At 42.2% G+C, this 18,584-nt stretch overlaps 1 protein-coding gene across 1 annotated transcript in view; it reads left to right on the top strand.

The window, feature by feature from the left end:
- The window catches only part of zfr2 (zinc finger RNA binding protein 2), a 37,070-nt gene extending 19,658 nt beyond the window's left edge, over positions 1 to 17,412 (top strand). The window contains exons 10-19 of the mRNA XM_079651028.1: positions 3 to 25; positions 1,536 to 1,662; positions 3,252 to 3,457; positions 4,506 to 4,674; positions 6,706 to 6,880; positions 12,036 to 12,124; positions 13,378 to 13,473; positions 14,175 to 14,286; positions 14,642 to 14,739; positions 16,252 to 17,412. Coding sequence (XP_079507154.1) covers positions 3 to 25; positions 1,536 to 1,662; positions 3,252 to 3,457; positions 4,506 to 4,674; positions 6,706 to 6,880; positions 12,036 to 12,124; positions 13,378 to 13,473; positions 14,175 to 14,286; positions 14,642 to 14,739; positions 16,252 to 16,425 — 1,269 coding nt within the window. The 3' untranslated portion in view covers positions 16,426 to 17,412. The remainder of the gene's footprint in view (positions 1 to 2; positions 26 to 1,535; positions 1,663 to 3,251; positions 3,458 to 4,505; positions 4,675 to 6,705; positions 6,881 to 12,035; positions 12,125 to 13,377; positions 13,474 to 14,174; positions 14,287 to 14,641; positions 14,740 to 16,251) is intronic.
- The last annotated feature ends 1,172 nt before the right edge of the window (positions 17,413 to 18,584 follow it).

Genomic DNA, 18,584 nt, shown 5'->3' with positions numbered 1-18,584 from the left:
AGATGAGGTCAGACTCGTGGCCAAAGTTAGTAACCCTCAACTTCTTTACACCATACATGTGTTCTCTGTTGGGAAATGACAAAGGTAATAATCAGTAAATCCTTAAAGCTGATGGATTTATTGTCAGCTTTCTTGCATGTATATTAAAATACAGACTCTGAAACGGCATTGAGAGGATTTGATCATTTAACTGTACTTCTCCATTAGGGTCTCATTTGACTGTTTTTTTTTTTTAAAATGCACATGTAGTGTGCAACGGTAAACCCGTATTGCAATATATAATCATAGGACGTTATTTTAGGAGTTATTGAGTTCCTTACACACTTAATGTATATAATATCCTTCTTTATATTTTGTTTACTGTAAATTGCAAATTTCAACAAGTATATTTTCTACTTCTTTTAATGCTGTTTTATTTTGATATGTTTACGTTTTAGAATTGTTTATTTCTACTCTTTTAAATGCATCTTATGTGCAATATGCCTTGTCTTTTATGCTGCTGGCAACACAATCTTATAAACATCTTATCTTGATGTATCATGCTATAGTGCCACTAACAGGTCAACTCAAATGCTTTTGGCTATAAAGAATATTATAAATTCTGTTATTTTGGATCTCATTTTTTTAAGAGGCATTAATAATAATATTAGTGATATATAAAATAGTGGGAGATGTTGTCTCCTGTGAAAGCTCATGCTTTTACAACACTATGATCAAATGAATGTTACCTGTCCTTCCTGTGCTTATTTGAGGAAATGCCAGTTGTGTATCAGTTGATGACCTTCAAGAAACACAATGTTTTTAACACAAAAATTCGTCTGTATGATTATTTATCTCATGTCGCTTTATTTTTAGACCAGGGGTCGGCAACCTTTTTGATATGAAGTGCCATTAAAAACCATTTTTTTTATCAGCGTGCCGGCGATCGTGAACTGTCAACGGGGGGGGGAGCCTCGCTGCGGGAAGCCGTGTGTGGACCTGTCAGCGCAACTTACATGATGCCGAATTTAACAAACAAATTAAAATAATTGGTTTAAACGGCATAATAATAAGGACGACTGTCCGTTCTGTGATTCTCCAGAACACACAGATGGCCAGTCCGCCCCTTTGTAGCATTTTATTTAGAAGAGAGATGAGCAGATCTGGGCTTTTCAACTAAAGACACAGCCACGCAACAACTGCGGCATTTGTACAGCTCCTTATGGGTACTGCAATTAGCTTAGTGCTTTCCTCCGTGGTGAAACGATCAGTACTGCACCACGGAGGAAAGCGGTAGAAAGTCACCTGGAGATAAAGAGAGCGGGGCTGCGTTGCGTGCATGGCTTCCTTCTGCAGGTAACGGGGAGACGCGCTCTGGCGGGGGTCTCGTTCAGGATCCGAGAATAACATTTAAATATTTTGCACACTTATTCCTAGTGTGCCACTGGTTACGGGTGGCACGCGGCAGTGCAACCAGGGTTGCCGACCCCTGTTTAGACTATAGTGCATTTTCATGGACTGCCTCTCAATAAGTGTTATTGATCCCCCTGCTGCAGGCGGTACGAGGAGGACATGTACTGGAGGAGGATGGAGGAGGAGCAGATGTACTGGGGGGAGCAGAGGCGCAGGATGGTGCCCCCCCCACTGATGAGCCGCCCTGGGATGCCCGTACCCCCCCTGCTGGTGAGAGCTAGTACTGCTGTGTTTCTCACAATCACATTAGTCAAAGTCAACTTTATTGTCAATCTTTCAGTTTGTGTGTACAGACAGAGAGATCGAAATACCGTTTCCCACAATCCCGAATACAAAAACAAATATATGTAAAAATATGTATACAAATATATATATACACACACACACACACACACACACACACACACACACACACACACACACACACACACACTCTCAATCAAAAGACACACTCAATCAAAAGACACATGTATACAGATGCACACATTAAGACATAAATAAAAGCACAACAATCAATATATACAAAATAACAGTCACTTCAATATCTTTGGGAAATGTACATTAGTGCAAGACTGTCTGTTTCATTCCTAATAATTGGGGATTGCTAGCAGGAATTAGGCGGCTGCATATATGGAAAAAAACACATTACCCCCCAAAAAAATTGCAACAAAAGGTTTCTTTACAGTTTTGTGTAGTATTAGGTGTCCCTAATAGAGAGCCACAGTGACGCGAACAAAACTCAATGCAATTTCTCCATAGGATTTAGGAAAATAGCTGGAAATAAGGTCTGTGGTTGAGACACATTTAAGAGACGGATCAAGTTTTGTTCAGCCGGATAATCTCCACATGTCTACCCTACTTTTATAATTTTCTAATCATAAATCTAGTCGCCAGAAGCAAAATGCTAACGTTATGCTATAAAGGAACTACAGCAGGGTCTCTGCTTCAACGTCACGCCAACTTCAGATCCATATTCAAACATACAGATTCTAAATGGTTCAAGTTGAAGTGTTTGTTTGAACAGTCTGCAGGAGGCAGGGACTTGCTTTCAAGCAGAACAGAAACTAACTTAGAGGAGTGTTTACGTGTTCGGCGTAATGACGTACAACGTGCTCGACAACTTCTGTAGTCCTATTCAGCCACTTGGTAACAACCATCGTTTTTCAGACACGTTAACTCTTCAGAAATCACCAGTGGGGTCACTGCTGATGGATTTAATGTCGTAGAACAAAACGTGATCCGTCTCTTCAATGTGTCTCAACCACAGACCTTATTTCAGATTTTTTCCAAACTCCTATGGAGAACTCCCATTGGCTCTGAGACGAGGGAACAGGAAGTGGTAACATGCTGACTAACTTCCGGGTTTTAGGACGAGTCACTGTGGCACTCTATAACATACTTGCAGCTGACTAATTACAATGTTAGTAAACAGCTAAAGAGAGTATATTGTGTATTATGTAAGACAGCAGAACAATGTGACCTTAGGAAATAAGAAACCAAGATATTTAGGATCAGAAATGATTTGATTGAAAGGAAAACCTGCCTTTCATCAAGCATATTCAGGCAGCAACACCTACACTGAAACACATGAGCATTCAATTCTGAAAAATAAGTTAGAATTATATAAATCAAGAGTTTGAATTTTTTTTTGAGATTTCTGGAGAAAAAAAATTGGATTTAATCAAAAAATTCGATTTTTGAAAAAAAGTGAGAATTTGTAAATGAAAAAATCAGGATCTTGAGAATTTGTATAAGAAGCTGATTATTGTAATCACTTAATTCCCCCTCTCTTTTTACAGACCTGTGTGCGTCGGCCAGACTCCCCCGATGACCGGCACATCATGGCCAAACACTCCACCATCTACCCGGTGGAGGAGGAGCTGCAGGCAGTGCAGAGGATCGTCTCTCACTCCGAGCGGGCGCTGAAGCTGGTGTCTGACTCTCTGCTGGAGAAGGAGGAGCCACCTGTGGAGACTGAAGCTGCTGAGGAAGGAGACGAGAAGGGGTAACGAGGGGCTTCTGGTACTCTGCTTTATGCATGAAGGAAGGAGACGAGAAGGGGTAACGAGGGGCTTCTGGTACTCTGCTTTATGCATGAAGGAAGGAGACGAGAAGGGGTAACGAGGGGCTTCTGGTACTCTGCTTTATGCATGAAGGAAGGAGACGAGACGGGGTAACGAGGGGCTTCTGGTACTCTGCTTTATGCATGTAGGAAGGAGACGAGAACGGGTAACGAGGGGCTTCTGGTACTCTGCTTTATGCATGGAGGAAGGAGACGAGAACGGGTAACGAGAGGCTTCTGGTACTCTGCTTTATGCATGAAGGAAGGAGACGAGAACGGGTAACGAGAGGCTTCTGGTACTCTGCTTTATGCATGAAGGAAGGAGACGAGAAGGGGTTACGAGGGGCTTCTGGTACTCTGCTTTATGCATGTAGGAAGGAGACGAGAAGGGGTAACGAGGGTCTTTGAGCACTAGGAAAAGCGCTACAAAAATCCAATGTATTATTATTAAAAACATCAGCATAATACTTCGTCTTAAAGCACCTTTAGAAGTATAAAAAGATCGCTACCGTGAGTTATGTAAGTGTTATTAAGTGTCTCTCTATCTCTCTATCTATCTATCTATAACTATCTATCTCTATCTATAACTATCTACCTCTCTCTCTCTATAACTATCCATCTATCTATCTATCTATCTCTCTCTCTATAACTATCCATCTATCTATAAGGAACCGTAGTAAATAGGCGTTGCTATAGCAACACGTCATGTTTATGTAAACACTGCATTTTCTATGAGGTTAATTTTACCCGCTGGCGCTGATGGGTATAAATGAAACGTTTTTGGGCCATTTTTTCAATCTGACTTCATATTGACAATTTTTAACAACAGAGACAAAACAGACTTTCAGGAAAAGTCACGGACTGGGAGACTTGAATATTTTATTGAAAAACAGTTACATACAATCAAGAAACAGCTGCGGGTAAAATGTACCCGTTGGCGGTTCCAGTGTTAAAGGAACCACCTCAGCTGAATAACTTGTTTCTCTCGCAGCACGGAGAGCTCTCCTCGGGTCCTGAAAGGAGTGATGAGAGTAGGCATCCTGGCTAAAGGCCTGCTTCTTCGCGGGGACAGAAATGTGGAACTGATCCTTCTGACGGCTAAGAAACCCACCATCACTCTGCTGAAGAACATCGCCAAGAATCTGCCCAAAGAACTGCAGGTAAGAAAACCTCGCCGGTGGATTTAGGACATAGGTTGAGGCTAATGGAGGGAGGAACTGTGGTCAACCTGGAATTCACAACACTGACTCTCTTATATTTACACTTGTATCTTAACATATTTTAGCATTTCGTGACATACACTTGGATTATAAAATGTAGATCCGAACAAAAACAGCGAGGAAAAAAATAGTTTTATCAGAAGTTTGTTAAATGTAATGCAAGTCTATTGTGTCATAAGAGCAGGACATTAGCGACTGAAGCTCTGTATTGTTATGTAACAAACAGAATGGGAACGAGAAGTTTTCACAACATGTATTACACAGACAAACAATCAAAACGTTGTGAGGAAGTAACGGCAAACAAAACACAAACCTGAGATGGGTTTCTGTCAAACGCTAGAGCGGCTCATTCATCATTTGTGAACGTGAACAGCTGTTCTCCACAGCCAGAAACAACAGAGCAGTCTGTCCTCCACACATTATATAATTATGACTATAAAAGGGATTGTTTGGCTGTTTTTGAAGGGGGTTCGAATGAGATGCTAATCCATGGTTTTCACCTCTTTACTGCAACGTAGAGGTGAAAATACTCTAAATATAGAGTCCACTTTTACTCATATTGATTATTATGATGTGTGTTTTGCTGCTACAATGGTTTTCAGAACATGCTTCACTTCCTGATGGTGCACAATAGGCGCTTTAACACCGCAGTACTTTTCCCACTAAGGTTCATGAGAACTCTTTAGTTCTCATGAACTCCGTTTACACCAGAATAAGCTCCCTGTGGGTGGATTAGGCAAATGAAGCCGCTGACGTCACTTCTTCTTCTTCTGCTTTGGGTTTACTGGCAGGCCGCAAACAACTTCACGGCGTATACTGCCACCCGGAGTCCCCGGCCGGAAGTCCCCGGAGTTGGGGACTGGCTTCAGTAGAAGCTGCTGGGACTCCCAGCAGCTTCTACTGAAGCCTTCCGAATAAATCGACAGAACGCCGACACCTCCTCATCTCCACCGCTCCCATGTTTTCTTTTGAATTGCCATCAGTTAGTCTCTCTGTGTTGGTGCGCTAGGCTAAGGCTAATAATGCTAATAATGCTAATGCGAGGATAATAAAATGGCGACTTTACAAAACTTTTTGGGAGCTTTACGGGGCGTAGTTTTCAATCTGCCCAGCCAATCAAAAATAGGAACCCTTTTCCCCCATGAAAGTCCCTGAAAAGGTTCTCATGAACTCATTTTAGTCCCGGATTTTTTTGGCGTGAACGCGACATTTCGGAACTATATTGGAACTAAAGTGGGAAAAGTACTGCGGTGTGAACGCGCCTATTGCTTCACTTCCTGACGGTGCTTCTGTCTGTTTCTCTAAATTAAAGCTTCTCCAACCTCAATCTACTTTAGATCAAATACTGACCATGGATAAGCACCTCAAACAACCCCACTCCAAACTATCTCTTGTATTCTCTTATATCTCTTTTGACTTGATGATACTAGAGGTTAAAGTTGTCATTATCAGCTACCAGTTCACATAATTTGATGGTTCAGAACTGCTTTTATTCAAAGTTAACTGGTCTAAATCCATTACGTGTGTTTCCTGTAATGCTTTCTGGCTTTGGGAGAAAACGTGTTCATGTTCACAAAGGACTGAACTGCCTTTAGCCTGAACAAACATTTCCATCTGAGCTCCACACCACAGAGGATTGTCTCCAAACAGGGTTTGACGTGTTGTAATTCCTCCCTCTTCCTCCCTCCTGCTGTAATGTTTGATTGAAGCTGCTTTTGACTGATCTTTAGATGCACTGCCTGGTTATGACACCTGAATCCTACAGAGTGAGATGGGGCTTTTTTATTATGATTAAACCACCATCACAATCACAATCATTAAATGTGAAATGTTTCAATGATAACACCCTTGTTGAATACCTTGAAAATAAAGAACTAGGGGCTTAAAAACATACCAGTATTGCCCAATGAGGCTTTTCTCTGCCCCGCCTCCTCTGTAGTGAGTAATCCCAAGTGTCCTTTGAACCGGCAGACATTTTCTGAAGATCAGTATGAGGTGCAGGCTCACCCCGAGGAGGCCAACATCGTGATATTTTCAAGCAAGGAGCCCAAAATGCAGGTGACCATTTCTCTCACCTCGCCGCTGATGAGGGAGGACTCTGCTTCTGAGAAGGACAAGCAGGCAGGAGGAAAAGCGGCTGAGAAAGGTTAGAGAAGCCAAAGCTTTCAGTACCAGGCGACCAGATGTAAGCGATGTGTGTAATACACTTATATATAATATTTATTTATATATATATACCCCTCGCTCCACCCTTCCACCCATAACCAGCCTAGGTTTTTAGGCTGTGAAGCTTTTAAATCACACCAAAAGAGAAGTGGGACTTTTTAACCAAGCCCACGTTCAACTTTTATTTTCTTTAACCCCTGAAATAAGATTTAACTCGCATTCATTTGTCCGCACTTTTTTCTCATTTTACCCCCATTTATTTTTTGCGGCTTCCAACATCCCCCCCGAATTTCTTTATTTGTTTTTTCGACAACATGGGAATCAAAAGCCGGGCTCTCCGACCTTTCTGTGCCACGAGGGTGTGTGTTGACCCTGTGAACACACACTCACATGAAACCTTTGGGGAAACTCCAGTAACTGAGGATGATGTTCAGATAATGCCCAGGGATGAAAAACACAAATTCAAATGATGGAAATATTTTTCCACAAATATCTATATCTTAGACTTCCTGTGGCGTTTTGGTCACGATTCCTAACGAGAGGTCCAGCGACTTCCCCCCATCTCTCATCCCTGCTTCCTTCTGTGGCATTATCAGAGAAAAGGTGCTGGAGTGTCTTTTTATGCAGCTACAATGATCAGTGTTAAAATAATAAAGCTCAACAGTGAGGTCCAGGAAGTGAAGATCCCATTCAAACTATCAAGGGAAGTGTTTGACTATCATTTTGTTACCATCCAAAATAGAAAAGCTATGAGATTGTGATAGGAAAAGATCATATATGTCCTTAAGATATCCTGGTATACATGTTTTATTTGCAATGTCATGGAGCAGTACTACACTACCCACAATCCTTCATTGTCAGAGCAACATCTCTGATGACATCACTCACTGTACTGCATGTTAAACAAAGGATCCAGAATTACAATCGACTTTACCTGCACTTAGAGAAGAGGACAGTAACAGTAGGGATCTGTGTCTTCAGGTTTAAAACAATACTATACATCAGTGGGACACACTTCATCACAGCTAATGATGCTAATGATGCTAACGTCAATCGTCAGAGTAAACCGTTGTAATATTTCGCGTTTCCACTGCAGGGCCTCGCACGGCTTAGTACGATATAGTTAGGCCTTGTTAGGCCTGGCTCACTTTATGCTGCGTTTCCATTACAGTTTAGGAACTGGGGCAGTAACTATAGTAACGAAGTGTAGGAAGGGAGCCGTGACGTCGTCTTCAATGCGAAACACAAAACCAACATCAGCCGTTAGCTGTTAGCCCTCAGAGCTCACAGCTCCTCATATCTGTTCAGAAACTAGACAAAAGTTAAACAAGTCCAAACCACATACTGTCTGTGTCATGGAGAATACAGTCGCTGGTTTGTTTCTGTCTGTAGGCCGTTGTTGTGAGTGTGGACGGTCGGAGCATATACTGCGTTAGCTTAGCCAAGCTCCATTCAGAAAACACGCATTTTAAAGGTGTTTCTCCTGCCGTCTGTCTGCAGACTTGTCAAAGCATTAATTCATGGTTTGTACTAACCGGTATCAGTATGTTGTTACTTCGGCATCATTTAGAAACGTATTACAATTAAATCACGGTCAAATATGTTCATCTTGTTGTAGTTGTAGCCCCTTGCCAGCGATTCTCTCTCTAGTTGGGCATACTCAGCCCGACTCAGCCCGGTTGTTGGCCCGGAAAGAACCACGATTTTGGAGAGCCAGAAAAACTGTGAAACAGTACCCGTTAGCCGGAACTACCCCTACGCAACAAAAAACGGGCCGGGTTTGGCACGGCACGCTTAAACCGTGCTACGCGCTGCAGTGGAAATGCGCCATGAGATGTTAAAGTAGTGTCTGTAGACTCTGCATCAGGATATAAAACACTGACAAGCCAAGGGAATCACAGTTTAAGTGTTGGCCTGATCCCCTATAGCTTTTAATTTAAACATAAATCGACGCTGATCAGCGATATAAGATGACATTATGTAATTGTTTGCGTGACCCACCAGCGTAATTGGGCTCCTTGTAGATTATAAAATTGCACGGTTGTCTTAACCTCTTAACTCTTCAGAAGAACTCAGAATCTGTATTTACCACCAGTCACATGACAGCGAATGTGATCTTATGCTCATTTATTAAAGATCTACAGATGCAAATAGACAAAGTGAAGTAGTATAAACATCTAAATGTAATCTGAAACATGACATGTAATGAGAGCAAAGAAAATAGCCTGCCACAAAATAATTATATTCAGAGTCTTCTAACTTTACCGGTTTCCAGTGTTTATAATCTTTTCAGAATCAAATGTTTAATAACCACGATTCATCTCGTAAGTGATTGGCTAAGATCCACGCTTCAAACTCTTAACTTTTCTGATGGGAAACTCACGTCCAGAACCAGAGCTTTCACTGTTGAGCTGTAATGGATTCAATCAGTAAATCATATTCATTGCCCACCCCTTCATTAGGAATAAAGATTACTGCTGATATCATTGTGCTGCAAACACTCCTCCACCTGCTCCAGTAACTGTCAGTATTTTAACGTGTATTTTTTTCCCATCTGGAAAACATGATAGAAATGTTTTCTGTGTCTTTTTTTATTTATTATTTAAACTTTTGTTTGGGTTTGTTGATCAGAGCCCCTCCTCCTGAATCAGCAGACCTAGACAAACCAGTGGCTCGTCCACATACCACTGAGAAAACAAAGTGTTAAAGTTACCAGGCTGCCCGTGTTTATTAAGCTTCTGAGAAGAGGAACTACTCTCTTTCAACTTCTGCTAAATCAGTAGAGTGGTGCAGGGATGTCAGTTTCTGTGTTGGACCCTGAAGGCAGCATCTCCCTGGTTCAATGGGATTTCTCCATGTCATATTGGATTATTGCAGGAAATAATCTGTGACAAACAAACATTTATGATACTTACACAATGATTTTTGAAGTAAAAAAATAACGTTAGGCTATAAAGGACCCACTGCACGGTCACAAGAGTTCACGTCACCACCGCTAAGCTAAAGGCAGCTAATGTTGGGCTATAAAGGAACTACAGCACGGTCACATGACTTCACGTCACCACCGCTAAACTAAAGGTGGCTAATGTTGGGCTATAAAGGAACTACAGCACGGTCACATGACTTCACGTCACCACCGCTAAGCTAAAGGAGGCTAATGTTGGGCTATAAAGGAACCACAGGACGGTCACATGACTTCACGTCACCACCGCTAAGCTAAAGGTGGCTAATGTTGGGCTTGATTACGTTTAGTCGTCTCATTTAGACACCTGTTAGCAATCTGCGTTTTTAAATCCACCAGTGGGGTATTTACTGACATATTTTATGTCGTAGAATGAAACGTTAAAATCTCTTCAGCTTGTGTTAACCACAGACTTTATTTCCGGCTAACAGGAAGTGCTAAAATGCTGACTCACTCCCGTGTTTTAAGACTACTTCCTGCATCACTCTATCCCTCTCTCTAAGAGTTAAGATAAATACGGGTCTTTGGTTCTCAGTGGTATTGAAGTGTAGGCTTCGAAAAAGTGGCTTTTGTTTTTGTCATGTATTTCCCTGTAAGTAAGCTAACGTGTTTCTGCTTCAGTTCTGAAGAAGATAGAAGTGTGGAAAGCCCCAACGTTATTCTTATGAATCATTACCTAATCATCAGTAACCACAATGAATATGTCTCTTAATTTAACTGTCCCATCAAATGAACACTGTAATCCAAAAAACTATATTTATTTCTAAACTAACATAACTGTGTTTTCTCCCTTTGTGGCTTTTTATATATGTTATACTGTCTTTCAAATATAGAGGCATAAAGGGAAAGAACTATCTTCAGTGTTGTGCCTTTATTCGCATGAAAGGTGTCTTAACCCCTCGATTCCACCGGGTCGCGTTACGGCTGCGCCGCGGCCACTCTAGTCAATGGGTGCTACTCCACCAGACGCGCCGCGTTACGGCTCAGAAGCGTCCCAGAAGTGTCTCGGCGCTGGGCTCCGCTAAAAATAGGGTTCAAGTCTATTTTGGACGCGACGCGAGGCGTTGCATAGCGCCGGGCAGGAAGTGGACAGGTCAGAGCATCCAGTCAGTCCCCAAAATAAACTCATTATGCAGACCCTATCCCTCCGTAGTCTTTCAAGTAGGAGGAGAAATCCCAGCGTTCTCCTCCGGTTTACAGGCACTGTGTAAATATTATATATAGAATAATTATGATGATGAATGCATTTTTTACCACTAAAAAACAGCAACACATCTTTGATTCATTCGTTTATAACTGGATTATTATTATTATTATTATTATTAACTAATGTCTGTACAAAGTAGCCTGTCCAGGAAATATGCCCAAATCAACCAAAACTGCGAGCCGGCAGGCAAGACGCTCCGCTTCTGAAACGCCCCCGGTGGGGTATGACGCCGGAGGAGGCCGGACCAAAACCGCGGTGCAGACGGACCCTGTGGAATCGAGGGGGTCTTGTAGAGGAGTTATAAGAATTGGGGGCTAATTAAAACATGTAATTCAGAATGAGAGCATCTTTCCAAAGGATTAAGTCTCTTTTTCATTTGAAGCTCAAACCCTTTTTTAATTCAGGCTTCTTTTGTGCAGAAGAAATCAAAAACCCTAAAGAGTTCAAGCTCATTACATTAAGATTTAATCCAAAAGGCAGATATAGTCGCTTCGAATAAGCCAAAGCATTTGAAGTGCTGGTGCATTAGCTTCAAATGGGCTTAACTCTTTAAGTGCCAGAGTACAAGCAAAGCTGGTGGGTTTTCAGTGACGAACGATGTGTAGGCTTTCTGCTGTCCTGATGTCGATGGGGAGCTCAAAAAACTAAAAGTTAAATCCAACTCCGTCCCCACTCGTCTCTCTGAATTACTTTTTTGAACACATGTTTCTGTGAGCTTCCACGCCAAAGAAGATATCTGTAAAACACGTCGTTTGATGATCAAATGCTTTCTTTTCTCTCATATCTTCCCCTCATTATTATTCTCACAAAACCAAAGAGGAAATGTCCTGAGATAAACCCGAGTGTTTTTATCATTTCTCCCCTGCTCAGCCTCTGTATATGAACAGTAACAACACTTACCATGCACTGCACAGTCCTTTTGTTATTTTGACTAAGTGATGAGCTCGTGCACGTTTTCTCCCCCAGGTGTGGCTGAGGAGGAGCCCACTGATCTGCTGAATAAGAGGAAGTGTCTGGAAAACCTCGCTTCTCTCCGCCATGCTAAATGGTTTCAGGTAAATCCTTCACAAGTATTTCAAAATGTCTAAAGAGACCCTATTTTGGGGGGTTTTCCCTTTCCTGTGGTGTGCATGTAAATGGTCTGCAGAAGCTAAAATCCTTAAGTTCCAAAACAGTAACCTAGCCTATTGGCTAGCGCTCCAACACATTGTACGTGATAGGCTAAGAGGCGGGACATCTCTAAGTGGTTGACCAATCACAACAGAGCCGGCCAGCTAACCAATCAGAGCAGACTGGGCTCTGGTTTCAGACAGAGGGTGAAAAGAGGTGCTGCAGCAATAAAGAGCTTTTTGAACATTAAAGCATGGAGACATGTAGAGACACTACATACTGATATACACCTGAACATCAGCAGGAGAGGACTCTTTAAAGTAGAGACACTACATACTGATATACACCTGAACATCAGCAGGAGAGGACTCTTTAAAGTAGAGACACTACACACTGATATACACCTGAACATCAGCAGGAGAGGACTCTTTAAAGTAGAGACACTACACACTGATATACACCTGAACATCAGCAGGAGAGGACTCTTTAAAGTAGAGACACTACACACTGATATACACCTGAACATCAGCAGGAGAGGACTCTTTAAAGTAGAGACACTACATACTGATATACACCTGAACATCAGCAGGAGAGGACTCTTTAACGTAGAGACACTACATACTGATATACACCTGAACATCAGCAGGAGAGGACTCTTTAAAGTAGAGACACTACATACTGATATACACCTGAACATCAGCAGGAGAGGACTCTTTAAAGTAGAGACACTACATACTGATATACACCTGAACATCAGCAGGAGAGGACTCTTTAAAGTAGAGACACTACATACTGATATACACCTGAACATCAGCAGGAGAGGACTCTTTAAAGTAGAGACACTACATACTGATATACACCTGAACATCAGCAGGAGAGGACTCTTTAAAGTAGAGACTCTACATACTGATATACACCTGAACATCAGCAGGAGAGGACTCTTTAAAGTAGAGACACTACATAAACTAAGATTTTGTGTACAATTACAGATGGCCTCTCTGTTAGTCTACTGAAGAAAAACGACTTTATTTATTAATGATTCTGTACACTCACAGAACAGGATGGTAGAAAATAATCAAATGTTTTTCTAATACCTACATTTAAAGTCATCAGTGAGATGTAATAGTGGCACTGTGAGGAGCCCAGTCTTTATAAATGATGCTCATTATCTGACGTCTTCCTTCCCTCCTCTCCGCAGGCTCGTGCTAACGGGCTGCAGTCCTGTGTGATCATCATCAGAGTGCTGAGGGATTTATGTCAGAGGGTTCCCACCTGGGGGAAGATGCCCGGCTGGGTGAGAGGCCTCAACTGTTCACATTATTATTATTATGAATTCAGTTTTAGTGTTTCCTCAGTAAGGTGTTATCTCATCTTTGGAAGCATGTGCATTGTTTGTATATTTATTTGTTAGTCTTCTGCCCTTTTTTTGTATATCGGTCTCTAATGGCTGTCTGAGAGAGAACAGTAACATGAAACGTACATTTTTAAACATTCAAAGCTAATGTAAAGGTATTTAAAGTAAACCTAGAGAAAATCGCATTATTTGGATAATAGTTGTAATTCTTCATGCACAAAGTCTTACAAAAATGAGAATATTGATAATCAATCTCTCCAACATCGTCATAAATCATCGGGCTACTGCAATAACAAGCAGTTTTTTGTATCTGTTCAACCCTTATTCATAGCTGTGTGTGTGTGTGTGTGTGTGTGTGTGTGTGTGTGTGTGTGTGTGTGTGTGTGTGTGTGTGTGTGTGTGTGTGTGTGTGTGTGTGTGTGTGTGTGTGTGTGTGTGTGTGTGTGTGTGTGTGTGTGTGTGTGTGTGTGTGTGTGTGTGTGTGTGTGTGTGTGTGTGTGTGTGTGTGTGTGTGTGTGTGTGTGTGTGTGTGTGTGTGTGTGTGTGTGTGTGTGTGTGTGTGTGTGTGTGTGTGTGTGTGTGTGTGTGTGTGTGTGTGTGTGTGTGTGTGTGTGTGTGTGTGTGTGTGTGTGTGTGTGCAGGCGATTGAGCTGCTGGTGGAGAAGGTGATCAGCAGTGCTTCAGGTCCTCTGAGCCCCGGGGAGGCGATGCGTCGAGTCTTAGAGAGCATCTCCACCGGCATCCTTCTGCCAGGTCACACTACTTTATCACTTCTAGGGTTTCTCTCTGACAAAACTAACTCTTAACAAAAAAGGAGAAAGAAGCACATCTCTAAGATATTTTGTTTACCATTTATGTGCTGGAAATAAATAAGTAATTCAGCAGGAAAAACAATTCAATGACGAATGGACTCACGAAAGCTCTGACCTCTAGAAAGAAAAGATTCATTTCTTTGTCGTTTTTATTTCTGCTGATATTTCCTTATCTACCATTCCTCCCTCTGCTGCTATGAAATCAACTTCTACATTTGAATTTTTCACTCAGATTTAGTGACTTTCATTATCTAATTTACATTGTTTAACTTATTTAACGTGCTTTTCTCCCTCAGACGGCCCGGGGCTGATGGACCCGTGTGAGAAAGACACCACGGACACTTTGGACACCATGATGCTCCAGGCCAGAGAGGACATCACAGCTAGTGCACAGGTACACACGGAGTATAAATTAGGCTGAAAAACCTAATTCGGATTTGAGATTTTAATGTTTTGTTCCTCTATATAAAATAAAAATACCCCACTGGTGAATTTAAAAACAGAAGTTGCTAACGAGTGTTAAAATGTGACGACTAAACGTCATCACGCCCAACGTTAGCTGCCTTTAGCTTAGCGATGGTGACGTGAAGTCATGTGACCGTGCTGTAGTTCCTTTATAGCCCAACATTAGCCACCTTTAGCTTAGCGGTGGTGACGTGAAGTCATGTGACCGTGCTGTAGTTCCTTTATAGCCCAACATTAGCCTCCTTTAGCTTAGCGGTGGTGACGTGAAGTCATGTGACCGTGCTGTAGTTCCTTTATAGCCCAACATTAGCCTCCTTTAGCTCAGCGGTGGTGACGTGAAGTCATGTGACCGTGCTGTAGTTCCTTTATTGCCCAACGTTAGCCGCCTTTAGCTTAGCGGTGGTGACGTGAAGTCATGTGACCGTGCTGTAGTTCCTTTATAGCCCAACATTAGCCTCCTTTAGCTTAGCGGTGGTGACGTGAAGTCATGTGACCGTGCTGTAGTTCCCTTATAGCCCAACATTAGCCCCCTTTAGCTTAGCGGTGGTGAGGTGAAGTCATGTGACCGTGCTGTAGTTCCTTTATAGCCCAACATTAGCCCCCTTTAGCTTAGCGGTGGTGACGTGAAGTCATGTGATCGTGCTGTAGTTCCTTTATAGCCCAACATTAGCCACCTTTAGCTTAGCGGTGGTGACGTGAAGTCATGTGACCGTGCTGTAGTTCCTTTATTGCCCAACATTAGCCTCCTTTAGCTTAGCGGTGGTGACGTGAAGTCATGTGACCGTGCTGTAGTTCCCTTATAGCCCAACATTAGCCCCCTTTAGCTTAGCGGTGGTGAGGTGAAGTCATGTGATCGTGCTGTAGTTCCTTTATAGCCCAACATTAGCCACCTTTAGCTTAGCGGTGGTGACGTGAAGTCATGTGACCGTGCTGTAGTTCCTTTATTGCCCAACATTAGCCTCCTTTAGCTTAGCGGTGGTGACGTGAAGTCATGTGACCGTGCTGTAGTTCCCTTATAGCCCAACATTAGCCCCCTTTAGCTTAGCGGTGGTGAGGTGAAGTCATGTGACCGTGCTGTAGTTCCTTTATAGCCCAACATGAGCCCCCTTTAGCTTAGCGGTGGTGACGTGAAGTCATGTGATCGTGCTGTAGTTCCTTTATAGCCCAACATTAGCCACCTTTAGCTTAGCGGTGGGGACGTGAAGTCATGTGACCGTGCTGTAGTTCCTTTATAGCCCAACATTAACTTTTAATAAAGATATTACAGTACTTGAGTGAATGTACTTTGTAACTTTACACGACTGCAAAAATACAACATCCCTGCACCACTGTATGCAGGAATAAGAATGCAGGATGTAGAAATGGACCAGCTGTGTAATAACGAGTAAACCGATGAACCCACTGACTATATTTCTCTTTCCTGTTCCCTCTCTTTTTGCAGCATGCTCTGCGGCTGCTCGCTTTCCGTCAGATCCACAAAGTTCTGGGCATGGAGTCTCTGCCGGCGTCGAAGGCCAGCGCTCGAAACCGCAAACGTCGACGTGACGGCAGCGAGGCGACGGAGGGAGAGGGCGAGGGGAAGAAGGACAAGAAGGAAGACTCTGAGAGCGCTTGACCTCGAGTCCTAGTTTAGAGACTTGTAGAATATCACGACTTGTTAACACGCAGCTATACATATATGAATATAACTGACAGTGACGTAAGTGACTGAGAAATCTGTAGAGAAATCCTTCTGTGTTATGGTGTGCAGAGATAAATCACGAACTGATTATTGCATCATTCCATTTCAGTATAACTGCACACACTAATTACTGTTCATTTACAAAACTTTAAGCAAATGTTATATTGATATATGTGACGTTAAACCATCAGCACCTTCAGAAACCTGATATCTGGTGCATGACATTTTGTCCACTGTTAATCAAGACAGCAAATAAGATTTAGAAGCTTTGACTCATTCACTACCGGAGCTCCTGCATCACAAAAACAAAGCTAACACTAATTTAACTTCCCCACGTCATTGAGGTTTTTTTTTGTTGCGCGGAAGACAGGCAGTCACACTGGAGGAGAGGATGTTGCACAGTCTGTAGCATGCTGGGGGAATGGAGCACTTAAAGAAATGACAATGCAGCCTGGGGTTTATCATTTGAATAATATGCCTATTAATCTTTTTTCTTCCAGAGGAGAGAGGAGCTTTAGCCCGACTGAATATCTACTGTAACGATCATGTAGTCCTGAACTTCTTCCTTGTGCCTGCGTCTTGTAGTGTGTCACACAGTGAGGGGTAATGACTTGTGTTTTTATGTTGGATTGTTATTGTAATGATATGGTTTCACAGAGATGTAGGACAGGGAAGCGACAGTTGCACAACTCTTTGGCTTAAAAGTTGAGAGAAAACCGTTTTATTATCGTGGCGTTTTTAGTTTGATTTTCATGTATCGAGAGCATCACATATATAAGCTTATTTTATTTCTGAAGGATGTCGCTATCCGTTTTGTATCGTTTCAAGGAAAGTGTGAACGTTTGCCGTCTTTATCATTTGAATGTCTTTGTAGTATTGCCTCAAGAATCATGGAGAGATATTAAAAACACTTTTAAGCCATTTTGTGTCCGTGGTTGATTTTCAGTGTACATTTTAACACTTTCCACATTCAAGACTTGTTTTTATTGACAAAAGGGTTATGTGTAAAAAGCATTCAGGTGAGCATCAGCAGAAGATAACAGATTTAAAGAAGCCATATTGATTTTGATGCGGAGTGTGAAAGGCACTGTCTTCGCCAGCTATCAGCCCATGACTACGCGTACTGCCCATACGTGTCAACCCTCCCGATTTTCGCGGGAGACTCCCGATTTCATTGCCTTCTCCCGGTTTCCTCCCGGGGTCATATTTCTCCCGCATTTCTCCCGATTTCTGACAAAATCAGATTTACACACGACTGTTTCCACTCGGACTTTAATACAGCTACACCATTGTTTGGTTTCCATGGTAACACGTCTCTTTAGTAGCGTGCGCAACTCAAAGTCTGAGAGGGTGAGGCAGATATTCACAGAAAACGGAACAAGAATCGACAACTACTCTACTCTCTGCTCACTCCTTTCCTGTAAAATACAGGTCCAGCCCACACATATGCTCCATCAAAGAAGGTGCTACAGGCCGCAAGGCAGTGCACTTACAACTACAATAAGCATGTTAATGTTAATCTAACAGCTCCGGCGATTTCGCATTTTGAAATGCTCCCGATTTCTGAGGTCTAAAGGTTGGCAAGTATGGTACTGCCTCTCATTCAAGCGCTTGTCACCATTCTGAAACCTCGGTCCTAACTGCAAAAAGGGCTGATGCAGCCGCAGAGCTTGCTGCAAAGGAGGCTCAATATAAAATAAAAAAAACAATGCAACATCCCCTTCAGTCTCACAGAACCCAAATTGGGTTATCTACACTTATTCTTAGCTAGGGAGACACTTCAGGGTGATAGCAGGCCACCCCAAATACTCACTCGGAGAATATCAGGCCATTCTGATGAACAGTTTCAAAATAGAAGACTTGAAACCTCATATATGAGCTATCGTCCCTCTATGAGTGAACAGTTTCAAAAATAAAATACCTGTAAAGTCTCATATATGAGCCATCGTCCCTCTATGTACATCAGAATATTAGGACATTCTGATGTAAAGTTTCAAAATAAAATATATTTTAAATGTCATATACTGTATGAGCTATCGTCCCTCTATTTTTAGATAAGAACGAATAAAGAACTGTCCATAATCAAAGAGTAA

The sequence above is a fragment of the Notothenia rossii genome (assembly GCF_949606895.1).
Source record: "Notothenia rossii genome assembly, chromosome: 1".
In the NCBI taxonomy this organism is placed as follows: Eukaryota; Metazoa; Chordata; class Actinopteri; order Perciformes; family Nototheniidae; genus Notothenia; species Notothenia rossii.
Note: the sequence above shows the minus strand (reverse complement) of the source record. Positions and strands in the feature narration are given on the sequence as shown.